This window comes from Chiloscyllium punctatum, chromosome 34 (genome assembly GCF_047496795.1).
Source record: "Chiloscyllium punctatum isolate Juve2018m chromosome 34, sChiPun1.3, whole genome shotgun sequence".
Taxonomy (NCBI): Eukaryota; Metazoa; Chordata; class Chondrichthyes; order Orectolobiformes; family Hemiscylliidae; genus Chiloscyllium; species Chiloscyllium punctatum.
In genome coordinates, this window is record NC_092772.1 from 48,060,579 (window position 1) to 48,075,984 (window position 15,406).

Here is a 15,406-nt window from a genome sequence, read left to right on the forward strand (position 1 = left end):
TCCCAGTCCCAGAAACACCTCGATTATAAACTTCCCACTTTTGGTTTCGAATCCTTTCACCACTCCTCCATACCTTGGGCGACTGTCTGTGTAGAGTTTGCACATTCTCCCTGTGTCTGCATGGGTTTCGTCCGGGTGCTCCAGATTCCTCCCACAATCCAAAGATGTGTAGATCAGGTGAATTGGCCATGCTAAATTGCCCGTATTGTTAGGTACATTAGTCAGGGGTAAATGTATAGAAATGGGCCTCTTTGAAGGGTCGGTTTGGAATTGTTCGGCTGAAGAACCTGTCTCAATACTGTAGGGAATCTAATCTAATCTAATCTAATCTGCGTAACCTTCTCCAGCCCCCTACACCACTTCCGATTGTTGTAACCTTGTCCAGCCTCACAGTGTAAGTAAAGACAGTGTGTGATAGGCAGAAAATATCCCTCTGCTTCAAACTTGCACACTTCCAGTTTCCATTTCCATCATTTAGAACACACTCTGAGCTTTATGCACATTTCCAGTCTTCGCATTTCTCGGTCAGACCCACATTCGGAGCACCATGCACAGTTCCAGTCTCCGTACCCCTCAGTTAGACCCACACTCGGAGCATCGTGCACAGTTCCAGTCTCTGTACCCCTCAGTTAGACCCACACTCGGAGCACCATGCACAGTTCCAGTCTCCGTATCCCTCAGTCAGACCCACACTCGGAGCACCGTGCACAGTTCCAGTCTCCGTACCCCTCAGTTAGACCCACACTCAGAGCACCGTGCACAGTTCCAGTCTCTGTATCCGTCAGTTAGACCCCCACTCGGAGCACCGTGCACAGTTCCAGTCTCTGTATCCCTCAGTTAGACCCACACTCGGAGCACCGTGCACATTTCCAGTCTCTGTATCCCTCAGTTAGACCCACACTCGGAGCACCGTGCACATTTCCAGTCTCTGTATCCCTCAGTTAGACCCACACTCGGAGCACCGTGATCAGTTCCAGTCTCCGTATCACTCGGTTAGACCCACACTCAGAGCACTATGCTCAGTTCCAGTCTTGTATCCTCAGTTGGACCCACAATCTGAGCATGGTACACAATTCCCAGTCTCCATGTCCCTCCATTAGACCCACACTCTGAGCACTGTGTGCGGTTTTCTGGTCTCCATAGTATAAGTGGATAGTCAAGCATTACAGAGGTGGACCAACTTGAGAATGTGAAACATTGATCCAGAGTAGAGGGGCTGGATAGGCTGTTCTAGGATATGATTTTGGAGGAATTCTGATGGTCTCTCTCTGAAATGATGTCCGTGCTCAGGGGCAGCATTTATGAGGGAACTTGGAAGAATGTTCCATGATATTCCACAGCTTTATCCCTCTCCCTGGCTTGAATTGAGCTTTAATTCCCATTATAGATGGTCCAGAAGGTAATGTTCGCAGTGAGGCACAGGGAGAGGTGAAGGAGGGAGTCTGAGGTACCTTGATCTGTAACACCAGGAGTAATCCAGGAGCTCTCTACACTTGGCATAAGGACCATGTGAACACAACATCTGACAAGGGGATAGGGAAAGTCGGGACCATTTTCTCCATCAACCCCATGGCTTCTAGAGATTATTACGACAAAGCAGAAAACTACTTTGGAAGCTTCACTTCAAAGAGCTTCAGGATCAGGATATCCTCTCCCAGGGCCAACGTCCCTTGCTATCTGTCATCGAAACCAGCCCTGACAACCATCCATTTCCTTTATAGCTTCCTTGACACCCTAGATCCCTTGCTGTATCCGTGACCTTCTACAGCCTTTACACCCCTCCCTGTCTCTGTAAATTCCTCCAGCACCTACGCACTTTCCCTATCTCTGTAACCTCTTCAAATTGGACCTGTCAAGTATTGCCTGATTCCCATTGCTCTGACATCATGTGTCGTGCCTTCAGCTGCCTGGAGGTCAGGTATTCCTCCCTACAGCCGTCCATCTCTTTCTCTCCCACTCTGTCTCCTCCTCTAGGATGTACCTCAAAAGTGACCTCCTCTGACACATTGATCACCTGCCCTTACTCTTTGTTGATGCAGCTTCGAGTGGAGCTGTTGTTTCATCCCTTGCAGTCCATATCCTGGTGAAGCAGGTGCTACACAAATGCACATTGCATCTTATTGCCATTGTTGGACAAATTTCCTGGGTTCATTTTCTGATCAGCAATTTTTCTGATGTCACCCAATCCTACCATTATCCCATTCGTCCTCAGTCGAAGCAAAACACTCAGAGACACAATGTAGTTTTACCTCCTTCATCTTTATTCCGGACCCTGGAGGGAGAGAGAATGATCACCCATGTGCACAGAGATATGAGTTCATGGTCTTCTCTGGAAGGCTAGTTTCTCAATGAACTATGTAGCCATTTTACAGGGAGGAGCATCCAGATACAGCAACACACCTGTTGAGGTGGTGACCGTTAACAATCAGCAAGTGTTAATTATTAAGTCATCTGCTGTTAGACAATGAATAACCGGTTTCATATAATGAATACTTTTCACCTTGTTAAACTGACCTCACATATTGAATGCTTAAAATATTTTTAAATGCATCTACCTAATGAATGCTTTTCCACCTTGTTAACCCATTACCCTTGCCTCCAACACCCCATCGTTAACTGTAAATTGTTATCTGATCTGAGTAATGCTCAGCTGAATCTCTTGTTTCACAAAACTCAGAACTTAACTCTTTCCCTGCCTGCTTATACTCTATACACATTCTTAGTATGACACCGCGTGCAGGGCTGGATAGGTGAAGGATTCTGAAACCTTGGATAAACCTCTCTCCCCGCAGATGGGCCGAGAAATGTGGAGATTATTCCTGAGGTTACAATGAAGGAGGGGACTGAGATCACATTAACGTGCTGAAGTGAAGCCAGCCCCCCAGTTCATCTGTACAGCTGGTGGAAAATGTGCAACAGACAACGTAGAGATCTGCGAGAAAATACCATCACAATTAGGATTCAACCAATCAGGGATGATGCATCTTGTAGCTACATCTGTACAGCATGGAATTCTGTCAGTTCCTGGGATTCTACACCCAAACACATTAATGTAGAGTGGAAGTAAATACGGTGCAGGATATGCAGAAAATATCTCTTAGTTCCACACCTTGAGCACTGTGCACAGTTCCAATCTCCGTATCCTACAGACCAAACTGGGAGCACTGTGCACTGTTCCAGTCTCCGTTTCCTTCAGTTAGACCCACACTCGGAGCACCTGGGGCATGATGCACCATTCTGGTCTCTGTAACCCTCATGTATTGCCCACATTTGGAGACCTGTGCGCAGTTGCAATCTTCATATTCCTCAGTTAGATCACACTCGGAGCACTGTGCACAGTTCCTTGGTCCTCGTAGTATAGATAGATTGTCAGGCATTAGAGAGGAAGGTGCACTTGAGAATGAGAAATTCTGGAACTGAGCAGATGGGCTGAATGGCCTATTCCATGATGTGATTTCTGAGGAATTCTAGTGTTCTCTATCTGAACTAATGTCAGTGCTCAGAGGCAGCATTTATGAGGGGATTTGGGAGAATATTCCACAGCTTTATCCTGCTCTCTGGCCTGAATTGAGCTGTAATTCCTTTTGTAGATGGTCCATTGTTCGCAATATGCCACAGGGAGAGGTGGAGGAGGGAGACAAGGTTACCTTGACCTGTAACTCCAGGAGTAATCCAGGAGCTCGCTACACCTGGTATAAGGACAATGTGAACACATCAGCTAACAAGGGGACAGGGAAAGTCCTGACCATTCACTCCATTAACCCAATGGATGTTGGTGATTATTACTGCAAAGTGGAAAACGTGATGATTGGAAGACAAACCTCAAAGAGCTTCAGGATTGAAGTGCTCTGTGAGTGACATTCCCAGGTCGACCTTTTCCCAATGTAAACTTCCCGGTCTCTGTCACCACTCATTGAATGAGAGCTATTTATCCAAGATGCAACCGACCCCTGCCCCGTCTCTGACTCACACTGAGTTACTTTCCCCTCTCACTCCCTCTCCTGCATTGTTCCCCAGTCCAGCAGCACCTCGAATGTTAACTTGCGATTCATTTTCAAATCTTTTCATCACCGTCTCCTTATCTCTGTAACCTTCTCCAACTCGGAACCCAGCTCACTATCTCTGAAACCTCCTCCAGCCAACACACCCTTCCCTATCCCTGTCACTTCCTCCAGGCTGTGTACGCTTCCCTATCCCTGCAACGGCCCCCATTCTCTACACCGCTCCCTATCACTGTCGCCTCCTCCAATCCTGCGATTCAAATGTTACCTGGTTCCCATTACTCGGGCATCATGGGCCATGCCTTCAACTGCTCGGGTGCTCTCTCCCTGCACCCCTCCATATCTCTTTCTCTCCCTCTCGTTCTCTTCGCCCCCCCACCTCCTCCAAGATGTACCTTAAAAACAACATTTTCTCCTGACATAATGATCACCCACCCTTGAGTTTGTTGAGGCAGTTTGGAATTGGTTTGCTGTTTTACCCCTTGCAACCATCTCCTGGTTAAGCAGGTCCTATGCAAATGCACATTGTCTTTTATTGCCATTGTTTGTCACATTTCTTCATTTCATTTCTGATCAGCAAGCTTTCTGCTTTCGCCCCTCCCCCTTCCTGCGAGACCACTGGTTTCCTGCGGACTTTGGATATTTGAGGGACTCTGAAATCTTGGATGAACTTCTCTTCCCACAGTTGGACCAAGAAACATGGAGATTATGTCAGGAGATGCAGTGAAGGAGGGAACCCAGATCACAATAACGTGTCGAAGTAAAGCTGGTTAATACGTACAGCTGGTGGAAAGTGTGCAACGGACAGTGGAGAGATTTGTGAGGAAATACTGACACAATTAGGATTCAACCCACCAGGTATGATGCATCATGCAGCTACACCTGTACAGCATGGAATTCTGTCAGCTTCCAAGAATCTAAATCCAAACACATTAATGTGAAGTGTAAGTAAAGAAGATGTGGGATATGCAGAAAATAGCCCTCAGACCACACTCGGAGGACTGTGTACAAGCACAGCCTCCGTATCCCTCAGATCACATTCAGAGCACTGTGCACAGTTCCCTGGTCTCTATATCCATCAGTTAGACCACACTCGGAGTACTGTGCACAAATCCCTGTTCTCCATGCTTAAGTTGGGTAGTCAGGCATTACAGAGGAGGATGCAGCTGGGAAGGAGAATTTCTAGCATGGAGAAGAGGGGATGAATGGCCTCTTTCAGGATGTGAGGATTGAGGAATTCTGGTGGATTGCTGTGGACACAGCAGCTAACAAGGGGACAGGGAACATCCTGACCATTCGCTCCATCACCCCAACGGAATCTGGAGATTATTACTGCGAAGCGGAAAACATTATTGGAAAACAAACTTCAAAGAGCTTCAGGATCGAGGTGCTCTGTGAGTGAGATTCCCAGGTTGACCTTTTCCCAATGTAAACTCCCCGGTCTCTGTCACTGCTCACTGCATGAGAGCTACTTATCCAAAATGTCACTGCCCCCCAGTCTCTGAACTCACAGCGAGTCCCTTTCTCGAATCACCCTCTTCTCACTCCCTCTCATGCATCGTTCCCCAGTCCAGCAACACATGATTATACATTTCCCATTATAGGTTTTCAAATCCCTCCCATCACCCCCTCCCTATTTCTGTTACCTCCTCCAGCCCCAACACTCCTCCCAATCTCCATAACGTTCTCCAGTACCTACCCCCTCCCTATTTCTGGAACCCGCTCTGGTCCCAAAACCTCTCCCTATCCTTGTATCATTCTCCTGCCTCGACACCCCTCTCTGTGTCTGTAACCTCCACTGGTCCTTACACTCCTCCCTACTCTGGACCTCCCCCAGTCCCTACATTCCTCTCTGTCTCCGTAATGATCCCCATTCCCTACACCCCCTCCCTATCCTTGTAACACCTTCCAGTTTCAGCCTCTTGAGTATTTTCCGATCCACTCTCCTATTTGCAGCCCTGAACTTTGGCAATCTGTCCTTAATCTGTTTTAAGATTAGATTAGATTACTTACAGTGTGGAAACAGGCCCTTTGGCCCAACAAGTCCACACTGACCTGCGAAAGCAACCCACCTAGTCCCATTCCTCTATATTTACCCCAGCACCTAATACTACTGGCAATTTAGCATGGCCAATTCACCTGACCTGCACATTACCTCTCACCCTTTCTCTTCCTTAAAAGCTGAGCCCTTTAATTGAAAAATTGTAAAGTTATCTGCCCTGTGGGATCTGTGACCGATTTTCCTGTTACGTCACCCCTTGCAATGTCTCTCTTAGTGAGTGATGCTCAAGTAATGCTATATCTCACTGAGAGTCTTGTCCCTTTCTGTCAGATGCCCCGCGGAACATGAAGGTGTCGATCTCTCCATCGGACAGTACGATACACGAAGGTGACAACATCACCCTGACCTGCACCAGCGACAGCAACCCCCCAACCAGCTGGTACAAGTGGGAACGGAGACAGAGAGAGGAGACTGAGACTCTGGAATCATCTGAGAGAGACCTGACCTTGTACAGAATCACTCACAGACAGGAGGGTGTGTACTCCTGTGAGGCGGGGAACTCAGTCAGTGCCAACAGATCAGACGTTTGCAGGATAATGTTTGGGAGTAAGTAAGCAGCCCTGATATTGATGTCTGACTCCCTGCCCTCACACTGAGTGTTCAGCACAGCCCTCAGTGTTCACATTGCTCTACTCCCATTTGTCAGTCGCCTCAAATAACAGCTGGGAGGTTTTGACAGTTTACAGCTTGAGTCATCTCAGCTGAGGAAGGATTTGCTTAACTTAGAGTCAGCACATTGAGGGTTCACCAAATTGAATCCTGGAATGTAGGGCAGAGAAGAGATACAGTCAATCATAGAATGTCTGTAGGGTGTAAAGAGTCCATTCAACCCATCAGGTCCACATTGACCCTCTGATGAGCATCCCAGATACAGCCTAGCTTCATATCCCCACGTTTCCATTGGCTAACTCACCTAGCTTGCACATCCCTGGACACTATAGGACAATTTTGCATTGCCAATCCACACTAACCTGCACATCACTGGACAGTATGAAATAAGAGGTGGTCCCACTGTATTCCAGTAAATTCTAAAATAACCAAGGGGAGGAAATAAATACAGTAATGCTCACAAGAGGAAATGAACCAGGGAAACTAGTGGGAGAAAAGGCCAACAAGTCCCCTGGACCTGATGGCATGCAGCCTCAGGTAATAAAGGAAGTAACTAATGTTAGAACTCTCATTATTTTTGTTTGTATTGTTTTACCAGTTTTGGTTGGAGTTGTGAATTGGGAAGTATGAGCTGAAAAGGAACTGTGGAATTTGGGATAGCTTGAGGTAAAAGGAAGATCGCAGATCAACAAGCATCTGTTTGTTTGTGAGGGCAGGCCTGGAGGATAATTGCAGGCAGATTCTTGGTTAAAGGAATTCCAACAGACAAAGTGAAGGGTATTGTGTTTAAACAGATAGCAGAAGGTGGCTATTAACAAGGTCTGTATCTGGGAATTGGTTCCAGCAAGTCTGGAAGAGGCCCTATGTTGAAGCAGACAGCAGTTGTTTAATGGTTATTGAGACCTCAGGAAGAGGCGATCAGACTATCAGGGCAGAACCAGAACTGAAGTAATTTTGTGTATTTGCTGTGTAGATGAGTTTGGCTTCTAACAAAGGCAGCTTGAAGATTTGAAAGCTCTGTGCCAAATCTGTCATGTCGGCGTTTAGAATTCCAAAGAGTAGGAAGTTGCATTAGAAGTATTGGTACTTTTGCCTGGGTGAACTGAGAAGGTGACCCTAATCAGTGTTTTGAAAAAGCAGCCCCATTCCTACCTGTGAAACAATGCAACATGAAAATAGTTTCGGCAATCTGGCCAATTATGATATTTCTTTTATGTTAGTTTGTCTGTCTATCTGTCTTTTGTGTGAATGGGGTCTGAAACCAAATGTTTCGGGTTTGAAACGTAAACATTAATTAGATTACAGAGAGATCATTTTCTCTTTGCTGAACTTATTGTGTATTTAATAAATAGTGAAGTGTTTTGTTTCAGGTACAAACTGGTTTCTGAAATTTCATTATTTGCAAAGTATGGGATTGCTTATTCAAACGTCTGGTTAGGAACCACTGAGGTGCTCGTTGAGGCCTTCAACAATGTTACTGTGTTGCAAATACAGTAGTTCAATGGCTGGTTTAATTTGGTTATTTCACTTTGTGCCATAAAACTGTCATGATACACTGGCACTAGAGCAAAAAGTGTACAAAGTCACCATATCTGGCATGATCCTAGGAACAAAGATATCTAGGCACAAAATCTTAGGTATGAATTAGAAAAATGAAAAGTAAGATCAAAAATCAGCATTACAGACCTTCTAAAGCTCGGTGCAGAGGCAGCTTTTGAGGAGATGCTGCACTTGCTCTGAATATACTTATAAAAAGCCTTGGGATTTTCCTTGATCCTGTCAGCTAAAGATATTTTATGACTTTCTTTTTAATCTATTCCCTAACACTCTCAATTCCTATTACAGAATCACATTTCTTTTTTTTTGGTATAGACATGTACCACAACAGCTGGTTGTTCACCCTCCCCCTTCAGAATGCCTGGCAGCTACTCTGGAGCTCTGACCAGGAGAATAATATCTCATTCAAGAGTCCCATTTGTGGACATAGAGAATCATAGAGTCATATAAGGTCACCCCTCAGCCTCCAACGCTCCAGGGATAACAGCCCCAGCCTGTTCAGCCTCTCCCTATAGCTCAAACTCTCCAAACCTGGTAACATCCTTGTAAAACCTTTCTGAACCCTTTTGAGTTTCCGATAGGAAGGAGACCAGAATTGCACCCAATATTCCAACAGTGGCCTAACCAATGTCCTGTAAAGCCGCAACGTGACATGCCAACTCCTGTACTCAATACTTTGACCAATAAAAGAAACCATATCAAACGCCTTCTTCACGATCCTATGTTCCTGCGACTCTACTTTCAAGGAGCTATGAACCTACACTCCAAGGTCTCTTTGTTCAACAACACTCCCTATGACCTTAGCATTAAATGAATAAGTCCTGCTAAGATTTGCTTTCCCAAAATGCAGCACCTCGCATTTATCTGAATTAAATTCCATCTACCACTTCTCAGCTCATTGGCCCATCTGGTAGCCCTCTTCGCTGTCCACCACACCTCCAATTTTGGTGTCATCTGCAAACTTTCTAACTGTACCTCTTATGCTCGCATCCAAATCATTTATGTAAATGACAAAACGTAGAGGACCCAGCACCGATCCTTGTGGCACTCCACTGGTCACAGGCCTCCAGTCTAAAAACAACCCTCCACCACCACCCTCTGTCTTCTACCTTTGAACCAGTTCTATATCCAAATGGCTAGTTCTCCCTTTATTCCATGAGATCTAACCTTGCTAATCAGTCTCCCATGGTGAACCTTGTCAAATGTCTGGCTTATTCCCTGACTTGTCTTTACCGCCCTTCTTAAACAGTGGCACCACGTTAGCCAACCTCCAGTCTTCCGGCACCTCACCTATGACTATCGATGATACAAATATCTCAGCAAGAGGCCCAGCATGATACTGTCATGATACACTGGCACTACTGCAAACTCACAGAGTTCTCGGGTACACCTGATCAGGTCCTGGAGATTTATCCACCTTTAACCGTTTCAAGACATCCAGCACTTCCTCCTCTGTAATCTGGACATTTTGCAAGATGTCACCATCTATTTCCCTCCAGTCTATATTTTCCAAATCCTTTTCCATAGTAAATACTGATGCAAAATATTCGTTTAGTATCTCCCCCATTTTCTGTGGCTCCATACAAAAGCCGCGTTGCTGATCTTTAAGGGCCCCTATTCTCTCCCTAGTTACCCTTTTGTCCTTAATATATTTGTAAGAACCCTTTGGATTCTCCTCAATTCTGTTTGCCAAAGCTATCTCATGTCCCCGTTTTGCCCTCCTGATTTCCCTCTTAAGTATACTCCTACTGCCTTTATAGTCTTCTAAGGATTCACTTGATCTATCCTGTCGATACCTGACATATGCTTCCTTCTTTTTCTTAACCAAACCCTCAATTTCTTTAGTCATCCAGCATTCACTATACCTACCAGCCTTCCCTTTCACCCTGACAGGAATATACTTTCTCTGGATTCTTGTTATCTCATTTCTGAAGGCTTCCCATTTTCCAGCCATCCCTTTACCTGCGAACATCTGCCTCCAATCAGCTTTCGAAAGTTCTTGCCTAATATCGTCAAAATTGTCCTTTATCCAATTTAGGACTTCAAGTTTTAGATCTGGTCCATCCTTTTCCATCATGATTTTAAAACAAGTACAATTATGGTCTCTGGCCCCAAAGTGCTCCCCCACTGACATCTCAGTCACCTGCCCTGCCTTATTTCCAAAGAGTAGGTCAAGTTTTGCACCTTCTCCAGTAGGTACATCCACATACTGAATCAGAAAATTGTCTTGTACGCACTTTACAAATTCCTCTCCATCTAAACCTTTAACACTATGGCAGTCCCAGTCAATGTTTGGAAAGTTAAAATCCCCGACCATAACTACCCTATTATTCTTACAGATAGCTGGGATATCCTTACAAGTTTGTTTCTTAGTTTCCCTCTGACTATTAGGGGGTCTATAATACAATCCCAATAAGGTGATCATCCCTTTCTTATTTCTCAGTTCCACCAAATACCTTCCCTGGATGTATTTCTGGGAATATCCTCCCTCAGCACAGCTGTAATGCTATCCCTTATCAAAAACCCCACTCCCCCTCCTCTCTTGCCTCCCTTTCTATCCTTCCTGTAGTATTTGTATCCTGGAACATTAAGCTGCCAGTCCTGCCCATCCCTGAGCCATGTTTCAGTAATTGCTATGATATCCCAGTCCCATGTTCCCAACCCTGCCCTGAGTTCATCTGCCTTCCCTGTTAGGCCCGTTGCATTGAAATAAATGCATTATAATTTATTAGTCCTACCTTGTCCCTGCCTTTCCTGACTGTTTGACTCACTTCTGTTCTCAACTGTACCAGTTTCACATTGATCTCTTTCCTCACTATCTCCCTGGGTCCCACCCCCCAACCTTACTAGTTTAAATCCTCCCAAGCAGTTCTAGCAAATTTCCCTGCCAGTATATTAGTCCCCTTCCAATTTAGGTGCAATCCAGCCTTCTTGTACAGGTCACTTCTACCCCAAAAGAGATTCCAATGATCCAAAAATGTGAATCCTTCTCCCACCCATACACCAGCTCCTCAGCCTTGCATTCATCTGCTCTGTCTGCCTATTCCTGCCCTCACTAGGTCTTAGCACTGGGAGTAATCCAGATATTACTACCCTTAAGGACCTCATTTTTAAATTTCTGCCTAACTCTCTGTCATCTCCCTTCAGAATCTCAACTTTTTCCCTTCCTATGTCGTTGGTTTCAATGTGGACAGTGACCTCTTGCTGCCCCCTGTCCCCCGTGAGAACATTCTGCACCCTCTCTGAGACATCCTTGATCCTGGCACCAGGGAAACAACACACCATTCTGCCTTTTCTCTGCTGGCCACAGAAACGTCTGTCTGTACCTCGGATTAGACAGTCCCCGAACACAATTGATCTCTTGGAAGCCGATGTACCCCTCGTTGCATTAGAGCCAGCCTCAATACCAGAAACTTGGCTGTTCGTGCTACGTTCCTTTGAGAATCCATCACTCCCTACATTTTCCAAAACAGCATTCCTGTTTGAAATGGGTATGTCCACAATAGACTCCTGCCCTAGGTGCCGACCTCTCTCACCTTTCCTGGAGTTAACCCATCTATGTGACTGTATCTGAGACTTTCCCCCCTTCCTTACACTGCCATCCATCACATACTGTTGCTGTTGCAAATTCCTCATTGCTCCAACCAATCCACTCGATCTGATAAGATTCACATCCAACAGCATTTATGACAGGTATCATCCGCAGTAACCCTCAGACTCTGTTTAAACTCTCACATCTGACAAGAAGTACATATCACTGCAAAGGCCATTTTTGCTCCTTCATAATCTATAGACCCAGAAAATAACGATGTCTTATTCCTCTACAAAGCACTGCACCAGGTTAAATTAGGAGCCATGGCTTATATTTTAAGTTTAATCAAGAGACTTATCTCCAAAAACATATTATCAAGAAAGAACCCAATGTAATAACTAATACAGCCTTTCTCTTGGACAGACTTAAAACAACAATTAATTTATCTGATTCTGTGTTGTGAACTTCGCCCAAACCGGTTCCTCCAAGATTAGTTGTGAAATTCACTGTTTGTTAATTTTCCAAGATGCACTCCGGTGTCCAGCGATACATGAATTCAAAAACAGCAAAGGCAGTAACTGTGCAGGTTCTCTTTCTCTCTCTCTCTCTCTCTCTCTCTCTCTCTCTCTCTCTCTCTCTCCTGCACTGTCCTCACCATGTCTGTTCTTCTCCCTTTTAAAACTGCTGCTGTTTTGGCATTTTTCTCTCCAATGAAAACAGCCTCAAGTCCCTCAGCCTTTCCTCATAAGACCTTTCCTCCATACCAGGCAACATCCTAGTAAATCTCCTTTGCACCCTTTCCAAAGCTTCCACATCTTTCTTATAATGCGGTGACCAGAACTGAACACAATACTCCAAGTACGGCCGCACCAGAGGTTTGTACAGCTGTAGCATAACCTAATGGTTCCGGAACTCGAACTCTCTATTAATAAAAGCTAAAATACTGCATGCCTTCTTAACAACCCTGTCAACCTGGGTGGCAACTTTCAAGGATCTGTGTACCTGGACACCGAGATCTCTCTGCTCATCTATACTACCAATAATCTTACCATTAGCCCAGTACTATGCATTCCGGTTACTCCGACCAAAGTGAATCACCCCACACTTGTCCGCATTAAACTCCATTTGCCACCTCTCAGCCCAGCTCTGCAGTTTATCTAAGTCTCTCTGTAACCGACAATATCCTTTGTCACTATCCACAACTCCACTGACCTTAGTGTCATCTGCAAACTTACTAACCCACCCTTCTACGTCCTCATCCAGGTCGTTTATAAAAATGATGAACAGCAGTGGATCCAACACCAACCCTTGCGGTACACCACTGGTAACTGGACTCCAGGATGAACATTTCCCATCAACCACCACCCTCTGTCTTCTTTCAGCAAGCCAATTACTGTTCCAAACTGCTATATCTCCCACAATCCCATTCCTCCACATTTTATACAATAGCCTATCATGGGGAACCTTATCGAACGCGTTGCTGAAATCCATACACACCACATCAACTGGTTTACTCTCATCTACCTCTTTGGTCACCTTCTCAAAGAACTCAATAAGGTTTGTGAGTCACAAAACCGTGCTGACTATCCCTAATCAAATTATTCTTTTCTCGATGATTATAAATCCTAACTCTTGTAACCTTTTCCAACACTTTACCAACAACTGAAGTAAGGTTCACTGGTCTATAATTACCAGGGTTGTTTCTACTCCCCTTCTTGAACAGGGGAACACATTTGCTACCCTCCAGTCTTCTGGGACTATTCCTGTAGGCAATGACGATTTAAAGATCAATGCCAAAGGCTCAGCAATCTCCTCCCTGGCTTCCCAGAGAATCCTAGGATAAATCCTATCGAGCCCAGGGGACTTATCTCTTTTCACACTCTGCAGGATTTCTAATACCTTTACCTTGTGAACCCCAATCCCACATAATCTAGTAGCCTGTATCTCAGTATTCTCCTCGACAACATTGTCGTTTTCTAGAGTGAATACTGTCAAAAAATATTCATTTAAGTACTTCCCCTATCTCCTCTGACCCCACACACAAATTCCCACTTCTATCCTTGATTGGCTCTAATCTTACTCTCGTCATTCTTTTATTCCTTAAATACCTATAGAAAGCCTTAGGGTTTACCCTCATCCTATCCGCCAACAACTTCTCATGTCTCCTCCTGGCTCTTCTGAGCTCTCTCTTTAGGTCTATCCTGGCTACCTTGTAACCCTCTAGCACCCCAACTGAGTCTTCACATCTCGTCCGAACATTAACCTTCTTCTTCCTCTTGACCAGAAATTCCACTTCCTTCGTAAACCACGGCTCCCGCGCTCTACAGCTTCCTCCTTGCCTGACAGGTACATACTTATCTAGGACACTCAGGAGCTTTTCCCTGAATAAGCTCCACATTTCTAATGTGCCCATCCCCTGCAGTTTCCCTCCCCATCCTATGCTTCCTAAATCTTGCCTAATCACATTGTAATTGCCTTTCCTCCAGCTGTAACTCTTGCCCAGTGGTATACACCTATCCCTTTATATCACTAAAGTAAACATGACAGAATTGTGCTTGCTATCACCAAAGTGCTCACCTACTGTCTTCTTCTGGATGAAGATTTCCCTAGGTTGTCTTCTTTCTTTCCTATGAATAAGTACCTTTGGTAGAGAGTGTTTCCTAAATACTTGGATCTGTGTTGATGGCAGTTGCTCTATCTGCAATTGTCAAAATGCCTGCATTTTTATATTCCCAACATCAGATTGTTTCATTGGTTTGATGTTGGCAAAACAGTAAATTCAAACTTGGTTAGGTTTTAGTATCCAGGGGCATAACTTAAACCGGTTACAGTCATGGAGATGCACAGGACAGAAACAAACCCTTCAATCCAACTCGTCCATGCTGACCAGTTACACTAACCTAATCTAGTCCCATTTGCCAGCACTTTGCCCATATCCCTCTAAACCTTTCCAGTTCATACACCTATCCAGATGCCTCTTAAATGCTGTAATTGTACCAGCCTCCACCTCTTCCTCTGGCAGCTCATTCCATACATGCACCACCTTCTGCATGAAAAAGTTGCCTTCAAGGTCATTTTTGTCGCTTTCCCCTCTCACCCTAAACCTGTGCCCTCTAGTTCTGGACTCTCCCACCCCAGGAAAAAGACCTTGTCTATTTACCCTATCCATGCCCCTCATGATTTTATAAACCTCTATAAGGTCACCTCTCAGCTTCCAACACTTCAGGGAAAATAGCCCCAGTGTTTCAGCCTGTCCCTATAGCTCAAACCTTCCGAACCTGGCAACATCCTTGTAAATCTTTTCTGAACCCTTTCAAGTTTCACCACTGATTAAATTTGAACTATTATCAAAACAGCAACCTACTCAGGTATCCATTTCACAGCTAAATGTTACATGTTCCCAATTTTCCAGTACACTCTGAGACAACTATCTATGTGCTTGTAATCTCTCAGTTCAGAATAGCATTCACTCTCTCTTAATGATCCAGTATATGCCTTCAATATCATAACACCAATGCATTGTTGTGACTTTCATAAAGCAAGAAGGAGGCGTTTGGTGGTGATGGAGAAAAATGGACTAAAATAGACTGTGGCAGTAGGGTTAGAAAGCAATAGATCTCTCTCAGCTGCTACATGCGGTCTCTG

The 15,406-nt window shown here is 44.9% G+C and overlaps 1 protein-coding gene across 1 annotated transcript in view; it reads left to right on the forward strand.

Moving 5' to 3' along the window:
- The first annotated feature begins 4,804 nt into the window (after window positions 1-4,804).
- LOC140458812 (cell adhesion molecule CEACAM5-like) overlaps window positions 4,805-15,406 on the forward strand; it is a 40,015-nt gene continuing 29,413 nt past the window's right edge. Inside the window, exons 1-2 of the mRNA XM_072553461.1 lie at window positions 4,805-4,859; window positions 6,334-6,609. Of these exons, the coding sequence (XP_072409562.1) occupies window positions 6,348-6,609 (262 nt within the window). The 5' untranslated portion in view covers window positions 4,805-4,859; window positions 6,334-6,347. The remainder of the gene's footprint in view (window positions 4,860-6,333; window positions 6,610-15,406) is intronic.